This window comes from Musca autumnalis, unplaced genomic scaffold (genome assembly GCF_047663935.1).
Source record: "Musca autumnalis isolate F117 unplaced genomic scaffold, ASM4766393v1 scaffold_2, whole genome shotgun sequence".
NCBI classification, from domain to species: Eukaryota; Metazoa; Arthropoda; class Insecta; order Diptera; family Muscidae; genus Musca; species Musca autumnalis.
In genome coordinates, this window is record NW_027411755.1 from 259444701 (window position 1) to 259461761 (window position 17061).

General features: G+C 34.9%; 3 protein-coding genes across 15 annotated transcripts in view; 1 reads left to right on the forward strand and 2 right to left on the reverse strand.

Moving 5' to 3' along the window:
- The window catches only part of mxt (Eukaryotic translation initiation factor mextil), a 28639-nt gene extending 22413 nt beyond the window's left edge, over positions 1 to 6226 (reverse strand). For 6 of the 13 annotated variants that reach the window (XM_073964680.1, XM_073964687.1, XM_073964679.1 and 3 more), the window contains exon 1: positions 6083 to 6197. The gene's annotated coding sequence lies outside the window, so the exon portion shown is untranslated. Of the gene's footprint in view, positions 1 to 5544; positions 5903 to 6082 lie in introns of those variants that run through there. The other 7 variants (XM_073964674.1, XM_073964678.1, XM_073964675.1 and 4 more) reach the window with 7 other exon arrangements.
- LOC141395228 (uncharacterized) overlaps positions 1 to 17061 on the forward strand; it is a 76774-nt gene that overhangs the window by 7102 nt on the left and 52611 nt on the right. The window lies entirely within an intron of this gene.
- Positions 15404 to 16454, reverse strand: mRpS2 (mitochondrial ribosomal protein S2). The gene is made up of 2 exons (XM_073964701.1): positions 16318 to 16454; positions 15404 to 16255 (listed from the first exon to the last, which is right to left on the reverse strand). The coding sequence occupies exons 1-2, from the start codon at positions 16340 to 16342 to the stop codon at positions 15465 to 15467; spliced, it is 816 nt and encodes a 271-aa protein (XP_073820802.1). The 5' UTR covers positions 16343 to 16454; the 3' UTR covers positions 15404 to 15464.

Genomic DNA, 17061 nt, shown 5'->3' on the forward strand with positions numbered 1-17061 from the left:
TCATCCGTTCGAGAGTTATCTTGCGCTCCAACCACTACACACGGTGTCAGAGGGTTTTTTTGTAACTTTCAGGCTATTTTCTCAAGAAGTATGGACTTGCCCCTAATGAAACTTACAGCGTCGTATAGAGGACAGCGAATACAACTTGCGTAAACAAAAATCAAAGCGATTCGGGACCAGGTCCTAAACTGAACTTATCCGAAATTTTGTGTGGGAGGTACCCGAAGGAGTGGACCGATTGAGTCCGTATTGGAACCTCATCTAAGTTTGGTAGTAATTACACGATGTGCAAAGTATGGACCAAATCGGTTATTCCCTACAAGAGTTATCGTGCGCACAAGTTTTGCGACAATTTTTGAACATTTGTGGGGGAGGTACCTGAAGAAGTGGACCTATATGGCCCATCTTCGAACTTAAATCGAATCTGGACAAAATATTTCGATACCCAAAATTTGAACCGAATCGATTGATCCGTTCGAGAGTTATCGTGCGCACCATCCAGCCAGACAGACAGACAGACGGACAGAGAGACAGACAGACGGACGGACATTGCTAGATCTACTCAAAATTGTCTGAAACGGATATCGTACAAACATACTTGGGGTCTAAAACCATTATTTCGATGAGGCACATTTTTGGTCGTATCAAAGTGTAAATACCCTCTTTAGCCTAAAGGCTGAGGGTATAAAAAAAATACTATTTTAGGGTAATTAAAACCATCAGATGTCAAAAATGTACTCAAAAAACTTTCGACTTTTCGTTTTCCCGGAAAAAGGATGTTCGAAAACTGGCGCTTATCCTAATGTCAACTTTGTATGGAAGTAAACAATTTTCATTACTCGTACACTGGAATACCCCTCAAAGAACGGTACCTACAGATTTTCGGGTTTTTAGGAATATGGCCCCGTTATCCTACAGAAATGGCTGTAATTTAATACATATTTAGTTTTCTTTGGGGCTACTAAACATTCTTCCAGAAATTTATCAGTACAGGTCCACGTTTTATATAGCCTCCATAGAACGTTACCTCCCGATTTTATAGGTTTTCAGGGTTTTAGCCGCACTATCCTACAGAAATGGCTGAAATTTACTGTTTAGTCTTCTATGGGGCTATACTAACTTATCTGCCGAAATCAAACCAAAATCAATATGATACCAGCAGATGGGCTGATGCTGGTATTACGAGCTGTCATAAGTAGCATTTCAGTATAAGACTGTTATGCACGCGACCACTGGTAGGTCTCATCGTTCTAAACACAAAAATACGTATATCATATATGGGAAGTCCATATTTCTCGGGACATAAGCCTTTAAATTTTCAAAAAAAAAACCAAAAGACCTCTTATAAAAAAATCCATAGTCGAAACCCTCGATATTAAGACTCACATTTTTAATCGACAGCGTCAACTACATAAGGACAACATGAGCAACTTTTATCATAATCACTACAGTGAAATTAATCCACTTAACAATGTCGCATTATTCCCACCAACGTTGACAAAAAGAAAATCAAAGTTTTCTCCCGATTACGTATGGGTCACACCATATTATCACATGGACACCTAATAAATAGGAATATTTACAACAGATGCCCAAAATGTGACATTAAACATATTCTCGTAACATGCAAAATATAAATTACTAGCGGACCCGGCGAACTTCGTCTCGCTATTAAGGAATAAAATTTCATACAAAAACTCAATTTTCGATTTTTCCAATTTTCCGACTTTTCCAGAGAGATTTTCCAAAATTTTCTTCCGTAAAGACCTTCTCCTCGAAAATACGAATAACTGACAAAAAATTTTACAGAAATCGGCCTAGCCGTTCACATTTTATGAATTATTATACATTTTTTACACCATTTTTATATATAGAAGATATATATCTATATATTAAGGGGTTACCTCTACTTGTCACTTTCAAATAATCTAAAAAAATATTATTGGCTTATTTTGAAGTACAGGTAGTATAAAGTATGCCCCAAAAACTCGATCGTAGCAAAATTGCTTGAGATATGGGCATTGGAAGGGAACAATTTATTGTGATTTGTATGTAGCGTGGAAACTTTAACACTTGTTTCTCGAAATGGGATTTTTGAAGTCGGTGCCAACGATAACTATAAAATGAATAGACCGATCTTCATAAGGTTCGTTGAGCTTATTATATACATACATAAAAAGCTTGTCTTTAAGCGAGACTGATTTTTTTAATTTTTTTGTTCGAATTTTGTGCAAAAAATTTTCGTTAAAACCGAAATTTTGACTTTAACAGCTCACATTTTTTTTAAATTGATTTTTTTAAAATTCTGTTTCGCTTAAAGACAAGGTTATTAGGTTAGGTTCAAAAATAAAGGAAGATCGACCCATCCGTTTTCGAGCTATCGCTGGCACCGCAAAATGCTTTTACGAAAGGGTTTCGCAGGTAGCCATTTATTTACCACAAGACTATGCAATATTTTTCAACAACAAAAATTCCAGAAGTAGTTTAAGATGTGCTTTTTCATTTAGAAAAAAGACCTACTTCAGCTGATGGCCTTTGTCGCTAATGCTGTATACCTATTGTATATTAGGCTCTTATATTTACTATAAGCCTAATTATAAATAAATAAAATAAGAAGATTTTTTGTTGTTGTAGCAACATGAAACCTACGTAGAAGCTTAGGTTTGATGCTGGACTGGTAGTGTCTGGCCGAAACACAATGGTTTCGCGTCAATCCGGTACGAAAGAATCAGCTCAGATTGATAAGAAGATTTAGTTTGCGTAGCCTAAATTGCCGGTCCTCTAGAAATATTACTATTTTGAAGAAAATTTTGGGATCAAGTATTGATGAGGCGCGGCCCTGCAATTTTTTTTTTAAATTTTTATAACAGATAGGGGTTATTGTCCTGAACACATAAATATTTGTATACCCTCAGCATTTATGCTAACGAAATACGGGCAAAATATGCCTCATCGAAATAATGGTTTTAGACCCCAAGTATGTTTGGACGAAATCCGTTTCAGATCATTTGGGAGTCGATTTAACAATATCCATCCGTCTGTCTTGCTGAAGCGCACGATAACTTTCGAACGGATGAACCGAGATTTGGCCGAAAATTTTGCATTAGTAATATTTTGTCCAAACATAGTTTAAGTTCGAAGATGAGCCATAGCCACTCCTCCAGTTACCTCCCCACAGAAATTCGAAAATGTCCGGAAACATTTTGAGCACGATTTTGAAATTTCTACCAGACATTGATGAGATTCCAATATGGACTCTATCGGTCCACTCCTTCGGGTACCTCTCACACAAACTTTCGGAAAAGTTCAGATTAAGACCTTCCTCCAATCGCTTTGATTTCTGTTGTAACAACATGTATTCGCTGCCCCCATTACGACGGTACAAGTTGTATCAGAGCCAAGTCCATACTTCCTGAGAAAAAAAACCGAAAGCTGTAAAATAAACCCTCTATGACACCATGTGTAGTGGTTGGAGCGCACGATAACTCTCGAACGAATTAGCCGATTCGATAAAAAAATTTGTCGTTCATAATATTTTGTCTAAACTTAGTTTAAGTTCGAAGATAGGCCATATAGGTCCACTTCTTCGAGTACCTCCCACACAAAATTTGGGAAAAGTGCAGTTTAATGCCTGCTCTCGAATAGCTTTGATTTTTGTTGTAACAACTAGTATTCGGGCAGCCATTACGACAGTACACGTTGTCTCAGGGGCAAATCGATACTCAATGAGAAAATGGTCCGAAAGCTGTAAAAAGTCGTTTAACATCCTCCCTTCCCTTCCTGAAGTGTCAAAATGCAATTAATCAAAATGCTTGCTATTAAATAATTTTTATTTATATTTATTATATCCAGTTTTTATACATATTAATTGTTGTTTTGGAGTAGTTTAAATATCCCTCCCTTATAGTACGTTTATATATAACCGGATTTAACAAACCTACTGGGTTTCAAATGTCAATTCCATTGCTTATATTTCAAATAAATCCTCATAAAGAAGGTTAACCCTGCTAAGGCTATTATATTTAGGATATTTTTTAATATAATTTTAAATTTGTTATTTTAATATTACACTGTAGTATACAGTAGAGTTGGGCAATATAATTCCTGGAGCGGATCGATCTTTCTAGTTCCTTTTCCCAAAAGTAACTAGTTCCTTAATATAGTTCCATAGTTCCGAGACCGATATAGTTCAACGAATCATTCTCTTTCATCATTCGCAGTGGCTGGAGCGCACGATAACTCACGAAGGGATCAGCCAAATCGGTCCAAAATTTGGCCTTCGGATCCCTTTGATTTTTGTTGTAACAACTTGTATCATTACGACGGTACAAATCGGGTACAAGTTCTTACTTCTTGAGATAATGGCCAAAAACGCTTCAAAACAGCCTAACGGCACCAACCCACTTAGGTACCAGCCCACTTTAGTAGTAGATAACTCTCGAAGGGAGAAACTGATTTGGTCCAAACGTTGTATATCGTATTAAATAGACTTCAGAAGTATTGTGTATTACTTATTTTCTTTAGGTCCGAGGCTGATATGACGTCCCGAGATTGCAAGTACATACAACGGCAGGTAGCGCTTTTACCCGACTTGTTCCGTCACCAGTAACAATGTCAATCTTGCAAATCAGTCACTCTATTTGTCACTACAACACTATTATTACTAATGCATTTCAATCGCACACATCACAACGTTCATCATAATTATCAAAGTGATTCTTCATATTTTACCAACAACCTTTTTACAGTGGAAGTTTCACTTTTGTGACACATCTTGAACATTCTCTTATTTTTTATAAATAATGGACATTTTGTAGTTACTAAAATGCAGCGCAAGTTATATCGCACGAAATTATTACGCCCAAACTAAGAGTTCTTCCTTCACTAGCCTTTAGCAATCTATAGCTAATTGAATCTTGGATTAGATCATCAATTTCAGACTGTTCGTCTACATTGCTTCGTGGATAGTTGGTAACATTTTCTGTTCAAATAGATTTTTTCTAATAAGAAATGTTGGCTTCGCTTTGACAGAAATTGAAACCACATCTAATAGGATTCGATTAATTAAAAATGTCACACACACAGAATTCCGTTAAATTACTATAATTATCACACGTTATTCATATAAAAAATAATCATTTTATCCGTTGTTGGTTGGATACAAATCCTGCAACGTGCAAAATTGTACGCTGCTGATATCAGGCACGTTTTGTACGACGTTTTGTTTCAAATGAACACCAATAACAAAAAAAGCTTTGCATTTAGCAAAGAAAATATCTTTGAAAGACAGGAGAGGAGAAAAACGAATTACAAGAATAACACACACTACATACATACATATCTATATCCAAAGATGGAAATAGAAAGAAAAATATATAAAAACACAAGAAAAAATTATGACAAACTGCGCACTTTTTTCTTTCTTCATGGAAATGGATGTTCCTTTAATAATCGTTTAATGGAATGAAAGACAAGTTGGTAAAAAAACAATTAGTAAAATACCAATACAATAGTAGTAGGGGGTTCGTTTTCCTAATCATTTACCTTAATAAGGAACTACTTAAACGCCAACCTCGCTATTTGGGCGGCGACAAAAACGTTGTTGTTGTTAAACTTACTTTTTTTCATGTAGTAAACTCAATTTTCAGTTTTTCTTCTACTTTTTTAAATATAATTTTTTAGCCTCGTCACACTTTGCCCACCAACCAAATTGTCTGACGAACACACCGAGAACATCATAGACAGACAAATAAGTGAAGTGAAAGAAGACAACGCAACAACATAATATTATTTGCCTCGCCCTCATACTTTTCCGCCCTTCCAAAACAAAAATTGAATTGAATCATTTGTCGAGAATAGCAACAAACACATCCACAAACAACAACAACGGCAAGCAGAGCACACCAAGTCAAGCTATTAACCAAAAAAAAACTCATTCACTAAATTCCCGATATTTTTCAATGATTTCTCCAGGCTAATTATCAACTTTTTGAAGAAATTCTTATTGTCCGAACATTCCTTTACATGTAATCACCTTTATTGTAGTTGAATTAAAGCTGAGAATTAACTTTTAAATACTTACCAGAATATTTTTTAGCAAAATTAATTTCACTTGCGAACAGAAAAATAATCGAGACGCAGACAATCCAAAGTCAGTTTGCTATAACGCCGTTCTAATTAGATTTTCTTCTCTTCTCAATGTAGGGATCTCTCAATTCGATTGTCTAAATCGATAGTTCAGTTTAAATAGCAACGCAAGGCGTAAATATATGCTCTGTTCCAGAACCTGCAAGAAGCTACTATTGGCCTGTTCCAGTACTGCTAATTTTTACTATACTTTTCGATAACATAAAGGAAAAAATGTTATCGTAGTAAAAAATAGTAGCTGCTTGCAGGTTCTGGAACAGAACACATGTTTCAATTTCTCGTTTTTATTAATTTGAAAAAATGCACGGCGACAGCTCATTTGTTGTCGCCGGCAAATGAACGTTATGGCGAAAAAATTTCACGGCGTCAGGCGAATGTTGCCATATACAATGTAAGAATTGCATCTGGCGACACGACTCGTGTCGCACTACGAATGAAAATTAAAAAAAAAAACAAACGAAGTGTAACAGTTTCCAAAGTTTTACCGTTATTTGCCCTCATATCCTGAGATTCTCGTAGTTGGTTTTTTATTTCTCCAACATTTTCAACAATTCAAAGGCCTACAGAAGGTCGGCCATTCAGAGTTCTGTTAACAACTTTTGACAACAAAAGCTTTGTTCCTTTACTTTTTTTAATGGTAAGAGTGGTAAAAGAGAAAAGTGTCAAAATTGCTCTCTCATGAACATTTTTACCAGAAAAGTAAAGAAACGGAAAAATGGTAGATCTGGCAGCAATGTCAAAAAGAAACATAAAAAAATTAATTTTCGTCTTTTATTTTACAGTTTTTTGGTCTGTTCCTTTACTTTGAAAAATGGTAAAAGTGGTGAGCTGCGATCATATAAATTGTATGCTTTTTTAAGTAAGGGAACACTTTGCGGGTAAAAAGTGGTAACACGACTTTTAATTTAGTTTTGTCAGCGTTCGACTTTTTCTTCTGTTTTCGTCCATTTCTTCTTCATTGTGAAATAATCGTCAAACAAAAGTCGAAAAATCAATTCTGCCAGTCTTTACCTGCAGAAATTTGTCTGGTAGCCTGTGGTAGAAGAGAAAGCTATTTTCGCTCTCTCTCCTCTCTCACTCTCTTAAAAATTGTTTCCAGTTTTGCCACTTTTCGGGGTTAAAGGCCTGGGTACATAAGCTACCTCGCCTGTTTGCCTTGCTTCCCTGCTTCATTTCTGACATAATACAAATAAGAGAATAAAGCTGAAAACAGATACAACGTTTGATTAAAGTTTTGCGTTGGGCGTCGAGAAAAAAAACAACAACAGGGCGACGACGATACCAAAGTCCAGCGTTTATCTGTTTGTCGGCATATACTTCAAAAGAATTTGAATTTTTCGGCATCATGCCCAACAGTGTAAAAACGGCCAAAACGACACAAAACTTTACCCAAACGTTGTATCTGTTTACAGCTTAAAGAAGGCCGAGAAAATTTCGAACTGGGTTGCCCGTTGTGACAGCCACCGTAGTCTGTGGCATGGACTGTTCATCATGTTTCTTTCCATCTCTTTCCATTGAACACATCACATACATCCATAGCAAAATCTTCATTTCATCCACCTTTGTCTGTGGTATGGAATTGACACCGCACAACACACAGGCATGTAAACATAATGGCAATTTCTTCTAGCAAGCAAATTCACATTTCTATTCCTTTTTTCTACGAAGGAAATCCACAGGAGAAGTTGTTGCTTCAAAACTATTTATTATTACTTATGTTCTGTTCTGTCCGCAAAACACGACAATATCTTTATTTTTATTCACTATTATTTTCATTTGTTGACAAAACATTGAACAAAACAAAAAATAAAGATATGAACATCTGTTATCTAGTGTTGTAAAGTTCCTCAATTTCATGTGGCGTGTTTACACGACCATGTAATATCAGGTTCCCCTCAAACTGTAAATAAATTTAAACTGTACAGTAAATTTGTTTATTGTTAACAAAATTATTATTCCATCGAGCAACGAGTATAAAAATATTTGATTGCTCTTTAATAGGATTGAATAATAATTCGGAATAAAATAGCGATTTTGTCTACAACATGTTTACACGAGTGTTTGAATTAAGTTGTTCGCCTGTCGAACTGCGTATATTGAAGTAATATTTTCCATTAATTTTGAAAATGTTGTTATTTTCAATACAATTTTTATTTGTTTCTATTTTCAAAATGTCAAAACAACAATATCAAACAATGCTTGTGTATACAGACTTTCAGTTATTTGCTTTCGTTTTTGTTTCTATTTTTTTTAACTCGATTTTGAATAAATGGATAAGACATGTGTACGGGATTGAGAATGAAACACCATCTTCTTCCTTCTGCACCTGTATAAAAGCCTTAGTTCATTACTTTTCATTCATCTTTTCTCTTTTGAAATTTTTGGTTTTCAATAAATTATTTTATTTAAATATGTCATAACTTAACTTTTCGATACATTCTCTCATTTGTTAGAGATAGGACATTTATTCGTCGTTCGGAGAATATTTCTACTCGAACAACGAATGGAAAACGAACAATGTAGCGTGGAAACGACACATTACAAATTAAAATGTTCGTTGAGATTTACAATCTTATAGCGCCACCTGGAGTTAGCGCTAGACCTCAACTGATTAATCTCAAGATCCACCAGAGTTGTAATGTAGTTGACACGTCATCACAAAAACTCCAACATGTGGATTTTGACCTTCAAGGAAAGTCACATCGAAGTTTCTATCACAAAGTCATAGATAATCGAGTGAACAAGTGTCATAATTAACATAACCCCATAAAATTGTGAATTACCACAGCCGTTGAAGTCCAAAAAAGAAGTATTTAAAAAACTTTGTGACATAAATTTAAATATTCAAATTTATTAAGACCAAATACTACTTGTTCATTGTTAAAACACAATATTTTTTTTAAATTAGAAAATAAATTGCTCTCGGGTAAGCCTAATTCTGATTGAAATACATTATAGTTTGTGTTAAAACATATTAAAACAAATTGCTTCATCCTATATTAAAGGATATTGTGGAAAAATCCTCACATTCATCTAAGGATTTAGACGCAATAACCTTAGGTGGAAAACAAAGCGCCAAGCCAAATTTCGGCATATCACCTGTTGATGGTAACACCACCATATCCCGAGCCATTGTAACGAGGCAAAACGGCAATATATTTAATTTCATAACCACCAGCTGAAACAGAACTTCATGACATTTAACATACTGCCATCTCATTGTCATAATATGAAACAACAGGTCTGATCACATTATATTGAGTGAGTACAAAAGCCAAAAATTGCAGTACAGTGACTATCAAAATGTAATAAAAAGATTTCTTTATGGAAAAGTGCGAAAATTGTAAGAAAAACTAGTTAAAAATTTTAATATTTTCATATTCACGTGTCATAAATTCGTCATTGTAATACTTAACCCTATTTTTATTGACCCACGTGGTCACATAAACCAAAAAGTCATTAATTTTACTAAGTCTTTGAAAATTAAAATCAATTAAATAAATCTCAATAATATACAGCATACTTTTAGGCGCATTGATTTTCTAAACAATAATATCTCTGTATAAACGTTTTTGTGGGAAAAATATCACAGAAAAACACAAAAGAATTGCATGAAAAACATTTTTATCTTTTTATTGAAAATCATCAAAAATATGACTAAAAACATGAAAAGAAAGAAAAGAAGGAAAAATTATGGTTATTAAAATTGAAATCAAAATGTAAAAACCTTTATAAAAAAATTATATAATTACCCAAATTAAAAATTATTAAATACAAATTAAATGAAAATATAAATTAAAAAATGTACAAAAATAAGTGAAATTAAGACAAAAAATTAAATAAAAATACAAAAATTCGCCATAAAATTGTCCTATAAAAATATTAAGATTAATATATAAATATTTGTTAAAATAAGTTAAGTATGTATATTTACAAAACATTGTTAAACGATAAAATAATTAAAATCTGAATTTTAGAATTAAAAATATGGTTTAAAAGTGTATTTAAAATGGGCTGAATAGAGTATTAGGGTAGCAATATTCGTTTTTGGGGTATTTCAATAAAAAAAAACTTGGCTACTGAAATACCAAGGTTGACTGAAAGATGTCAAATGGGGTGGGAGAAGCCAAGGAGGTATTACAACAAAACCTCGTGTCGTAATGGAAATCTGATCGTTGTCCACTCTAAGTTGAAAGGCTACAAAGGGGTATGGTTTTACATCCGTTTCATTTTTGTATTCTTTTTAGCATCTTTAAAGTAATTTCACAGTTACGAAACGAACCGATGATGATGGTACAACAATGTTAAATGTACAGTCAGTGGACAAAAAGAACTCCCCCATCCGGCGAGCTAAGCCGCAGCTATACCAACCTGTACCAACTCCACTGTACATGGCTGTTACACCGTTTCTTTTTTATTCTTTTATCAGAAGCAAGCAAGGCAGTCGGGCAAGGCAGCTTAAGGCTTGGTTTACATTTACGAAATCCGCTCGATTTTAACTGTCAAATCCATAGGCTAAACGTCAAATGAAATTCAGATGAAATTTCATTTGACGTTTGAGCTATGAAATTGACAGTTGAAATCGAGTGGATTTCGTAAATGTAAACTTAGTATAAAGAACGCTTTGCAGGTTAAAAATGGTAACAAATGGTAACCTCAGGTAACTAGGCGTTTACACCAGACAGTTTGTCTTCAAACACAACTCTGATTTACTAACACATACATACATTTGTCGTTTGTCTCCCAGCTGTCCATCATTTGTTCATAGACATTTGTGAAAAAAGAAGTGAGATGATAATTTAAATGTATTGAAAACAAAAGAATAGGTACAAAAACAAAATATGTGAACGGAAAACAAAAAGAAATCTATGATTTTCATTCATAATTTTACAACTGGTTTTGCAGTTGTCTGGACGCCTACGTCACAGAGGCAAGTTTTGGGTTTTTGACAATCAATACATGAAGTCAACTGTCCTGTCTTTTGTAAACGCAGGGTTAGTAAAGGAACACAGCTAAATATAATAGATTGTTCATTATTGTGACTTGATTTCCTTTGTATTTTATGTCACAATAGAGCTGGCAAACCATCGATATTCCCAACATTAGATATTTTCGATATAATGTTTTAAAATATCGATTGCTATCGATATTATCGTTAAGTTGTCATCACCATTAATTTGGAAATGAAAATGGCGGAAATGTCAATGATTCTCTTGAAATTTTGCACAAGTAGTTCTCAGAAATGTGAGGGAGAATAAACAATTGCTTTTATTTTATAAAAAATAAAAAAATACATTTTACTTTACCGAAAAATGTGTACGTGTGACTACGGGCTTACTTTCTCACACACACATAACCGAAAAGTAGCGAAATTTATTTCAATGAATTTTAGGTTAGGGGTTTTTATTCCGATAATATCGATAGGTAAAACTATCTATCGATATTGAATTTTTAAATAACAATCGATATTATCGATAGTGCCATCGATTTTTTGCCAGCTCTATGTCACAATAATGTATTTGACAGCAAACTAAATATTCAGGGCTAACTAGTTTGGGCTGTGTCCGACTGTATAGTAGAGCTGACAAGCCATCGATATTCCCAACATTAAGTACAGTACACATTGTCAGTTTTGAATGACGATTTTTTGCAATTATCGATAACTGTCCAACCGTCCAGCAACCACAAAATATTTGGTGGTTGCATGATGAATGACAAAAATGAACGGCCACACTAGCAAGCACCAACAAAGCTGTCATTCAAAACTGGCAATGTGTACTCAGCTTTAGATATTTTCGATATAATAGTTTAAAATATCGATTACTATCGATATTATCGGTAAGCTGTCCACACCATTAATTTGGGGATGAAAATGGCGGAAATGTCAATACCTTTTTTGACATTTTGCACAAGTAGTTCACAGATATGCAAAGGAGAATAAAAATGGCTTTTATCTTATAAAAATATTTAAAAAAATACATTTTACTTAATTTAATTAATCGAGCTTTTTTATGACCTAAGGAGATTACATTGAAAAATTGATATCTAGCGAAGTCCTACACACACACACATCAACCACTATGCGACGATCGTTTCGTTAGCTGGTTAGGCTAACATCATCAGGCATATTAATGTGTTGTTGTTGCTAGACAATTTTCGCCATTTGGAGCTCCTATTTATACATCCAAGATTGCAAATTTTGCATTTGTGAAGTTCAAATTGCAGTGGTTGCACACACATCAACCACTATGCGACGATCGTTTCGTTAGCTGGTTAGGCTAACATCATCAGGCATATTAATGTGTTGTTGTTGCTAGACAATTTTCGCCATTTGGAGCTCCTATTTATACATCCAAGATTGCAAATTTTGCATTTGTGAAGTTCAAATTGCAGCTTTTTATTTCCAAAGACGACTCATTTGTCCCCCTTCTATTCCAGAAATCAATTTTTTTTTTTCAATGTTAAATTCATATTACAGTCGATAGCTTTTTTCCATCGTAGACTGTATATATGTCTTTCAAATCGAAAGATTTTTTCCACTTAAAAAATCTTTCGATTTGAAAGACATATATACAGTCTACGATGGAAAAAAGCTATCGACTGTAATATGAATGTAACATTGAAAAAATTGATTTCTGGAATAGAAGGGGGACAAATGAGTCGTCTTTGGAAATAAAAAGCTGCAATTTGAACTTCACAAATGCAAAATTTGCAATCTTGGATGTATAAATAGGAGCTCCAAATGGCGAAAATTGTCTAGCAACAACAACACATTAATATGCCTGATGATGTTAGCCTAACCAGCTAACGAAACGATCGTCGCATAGTGGTTGATGTGTGTGTGTGTAGGACTTCGCTAGATATCAATTTTTCAATGTAATCTCCTTAGGTCATAAAAAAGCTCGATTAATTAAATTAATTAAATCTCACAAATAATGGCCTTCGCCCCTAAAAAGGCAAAAACTTTAAAATAAAACATTCAGCTGAGCCCGGCTGGGATTCGAACCTGGGTCGTCGCCAACTAACAGACAATGTTGCTGACGTCTTAGCGTTCTAAACCACAATCCACTTAAAAAATCTTTCGATTTGAAAGACATATATACAGTCTACGATGGAAAAAAGCTATCGACTGTAATATGAATGTAACATTGAAAAAATTGATTTCTGGAATAGAAGGGGGACAAATGAGTCGTCTTTGGAAATAAAAAGCTGCAATTTGAACTTCACAAATGCAAAATTTGCAATCTTGGATGTATAAATAGGAGCTCCAAATGGCGAAAATTGTCTAGCAACAACAACACATTAATATGCCTGATGATGTTAGCCTAACCAGCTAACGAAACGATCGTCGCGTAGTGGTTGATGTGTGTGTGTGTAGGACTTCGCTAGATATCAATTTTTCAATGTAATCTCCTTAGGTCATAAAAAAGCTCGATTAATTAAATTAATTAAATCTCACAAATAATGGCCTTCGCCCCTAAAAAGGCAAAAACTTTAAAATAATACATTTTACCTTTCCGAAAAATATGTACGTGTGACTACGGGCTTATTTTCTCACACACACAAAACCGAAAAGCAACGAAATTTCTATTTATTTTAATGAGTTTTGGGTTGGGGGTTTTTGTTCCGATAATATCGATAGGCAAAACTATTTATCGATATTTAATTTTTAAAAAACAATCGATTTTATCGATAGTGCCATCGATTTTTTGCCAGCTCTACTGTATAGACTGTGATCAATTCCGTAAATCGATTTCCGTCATTTATCGGTTCGCAATTGGCTTATAGATCCCTGCTGACAGCAAAAACAATTTTCTCGTTTGCATACACAGAAGAAAAGAAATGTCCGACTCCAAGTCCAGTTCCTCATCAAAGGCATCAAAGGACGATTTAGGTCCGAAAGTATCATTTTTGGACTGGAAAATGAGAAAAGAAAAGGAGGCCGCAGCAAACAATCCACCAGATAACAACACTAAAAAGAACAACCCAAGGTCTAAAAAGTTATCTGCACCACCACCACCCCCACCTTTAATTGCGAACAACTTGTATGTACCGAATAATAATCAGCGGGCAAACTTTAATAATTTTGGACCGAGTAATAATAACAATGGTGGTCGATGGAACTACTTCGGAAATAGCATGAATATGAACAGCAATAACAACAATTTTGGGAATTGTGCAATGAACTTTAATGGAAACGGCAACTTTGGAAATGGTGGTTACAACAATTCAATGAACTTCAATGGTAGTAATTATGGAAATGGTTTCAATAACTGCAATAACATAAATTTTAATAGAGAAAATAATTTTAATAGTCCATTCAGCAATGGAAGTAATGGAGGGGGAAACTTCAATTTTCCCAATTTTGATTTTGGCTCGAATAATCGAAATAATTTTAATGGACAACAATCGTTTTCCAACAGACACTTTGGAAATAGGCCGAACCGAGCGAACTCACCAAAGAACAGTAACTCATCCGATATGTTTTTCAAAACAGATACTTTATTCAAACAGAAAGACATGATTGAGGAAACAATACAACAAAATCCATTCCGCAATAATCCGCGGGCTAAACAATTACTTGATGATTTGAAAAAGACTATAACAGCGCCACCAGCAGCAAGCGGTGGAAATAAAAATAAACCCAAAGAAAAGTCTACAAGTTTGCCGCCACCAGAACCGAATAAAAAAACTGAACCAGAAATTTTTATAAAGAATCCACGTAAAGAGCCGAATAAACCCTACATACCAATGCCAAAACCTCCAGATCTAAATTCTGCCAGCAATCCATCGGAAAGAAAACAAATGTGGAAAGAATATAACGAATCAATGAAACCATACAAAAATAGAGAATTTTATAATGCCAAAAGAGTTGTTCAGAGACTGGGCAAAAAGGATCCCAGTGAGTTGGATGAAAAAGATCGCCTCCGTTTGGAGAACGCTCGGGAGAGAATGGCTGCTCACAAAAAGAGACTTGAAGAAAAGTACGGTGGCAATTATGTAAAACAGCCTAAATCCGATACACCGGGAGAACTGTACGTCCTAAATAAGGGTTCTGCTGAAACTTCCAAGGGTGCACCGTATGTTAATTATGGCAATTTCGGAAATTTTGGTGAGGTGTCATCGGTTAATCCAAAAAGCCCAACAGCATCTGATAACACGTTTGGTAGAAAAATATTGGGCGGTGCTACAAAATATCCTTATTTCGTATCTGGCGGGTTAATGCATAGTGTAACTTCAACACAATTCCAACATGTATCTTCATAAACAAGTTTATTCTCATTATGGATTTAACAAATAAACAAAAATAACTATACTTAAGCTTTGTTTCGTCTTCTGTTGGTGTTTCTGGCACTGGTGTTGGTGGTGACTGGTTCAGGTTCTCCCAACATTTCACGCCTTTTTTGTTTGCCTCTCAAAATGGCCGACTTAAAGAGGTCACAGTAGAGCTCCACCGACGCAGGGGAATCATCATTACCCGGCACCGGATAAGTAATTAGATTTGGATTGCAATTTGTATCAACTATTCCGACAGTGGGTATGGCCATTTTGGCACAATCTCTCACCGCCGTGTGTTGGCTCAAAACATTGTTTTGTGTATTCAGGAATATACAAAGATCGGGTAGGCGTGTTACAGCACCGAATTGTACATTCGAATTCGTAAAGATACCACCACGCCAGAAACGAGTGTGTGAAAATTCACCAGCTTCCATTGCTTTCTTTTCCACCAAGTGGGCATTAAGGGAATTCCGATTAAAGAAGCAAATAATGCCATCACGGAATGCAATATGAGCTGTAATGTTCAAGGCATCCCTTAAATGAGCAGCTGTCTTATCCAAGTCGAAAATTAAATGACCCAAACGACTGCCATAAATGTAAGGTCGCATACGATCATCCAGTGAACCCTCCTTATGACCATAGTGTACACGAGCATTAAATAAATCTCTGACGGTGAATAAATTGTGGACTTGGAAGTAGTCTGGATGTTCCAAAATGCGTTGCTCAATGATGGAAATATCTTCGGGTTCATTTGAAGCAGTGACAGGTGTGGGAACTGCTGCAGCGGCCGTTGACTGCGAATGAATTTGTCGCAAAAGGCCTATTCTAGCTAGAAAGAGAAGATATTTTGTTAGGGATTACATGGCAAATAGTGTATAATTCATTACATACCATTTTTTAAACAATTCATTAACATTTTGTGAAATTTTCTCCTCGTTCTTTCTTTATTATTCAATCTAGTGGTGTGCAATTTGTGATCACAGTAATGGGAGAATGTTATCAATAGAATCGATAACAGAGGAGTACACTAGAGCTGGCAAAAAAAATTGATGGCACTACGATAGTATCGATTATTTTTTAAAACTTAAATACCGATAGATAGTTTTGCTCCAGGCGAATTTACACCATGGTTTTGCTTATGCCATGTTCATATCTATTCCTGTACTTTAATTACGTTGTTCGCTCTCACAATTACTTATATGAATTAACACGTTCATACGACATGATACATACCAAGACACAATTACCCATGTAGGGGCATCGTAAAATATTGAATATGTTATGTTCAAATGTTCTTTATGTGCAAAATGGAGTGCATCGTAGCTGCGCGCTCCCTTGTTTAATTCATTAGTGAATTCATAGAAAAAGATGTACTCCAACGGCAATTGTTCTGTGCACTTGTATTGATTCACTGCATCCACGGAAGCAAACTTTATAAATCATATGTAAAATGCCATTTTTCGCACACACAAAGAATTACACGAGGACAAAAAAAGTCAAAACATACACATGAAATACACGTAATAGCTCTGTTCCTTTACCTGCCTGAGGTTACCATTTCTTACCATTTTTAACCTGCAAAGCGTTCCTTTATTTCAACAAGCATACAATTTATATGAGACCAGTTCACCACTT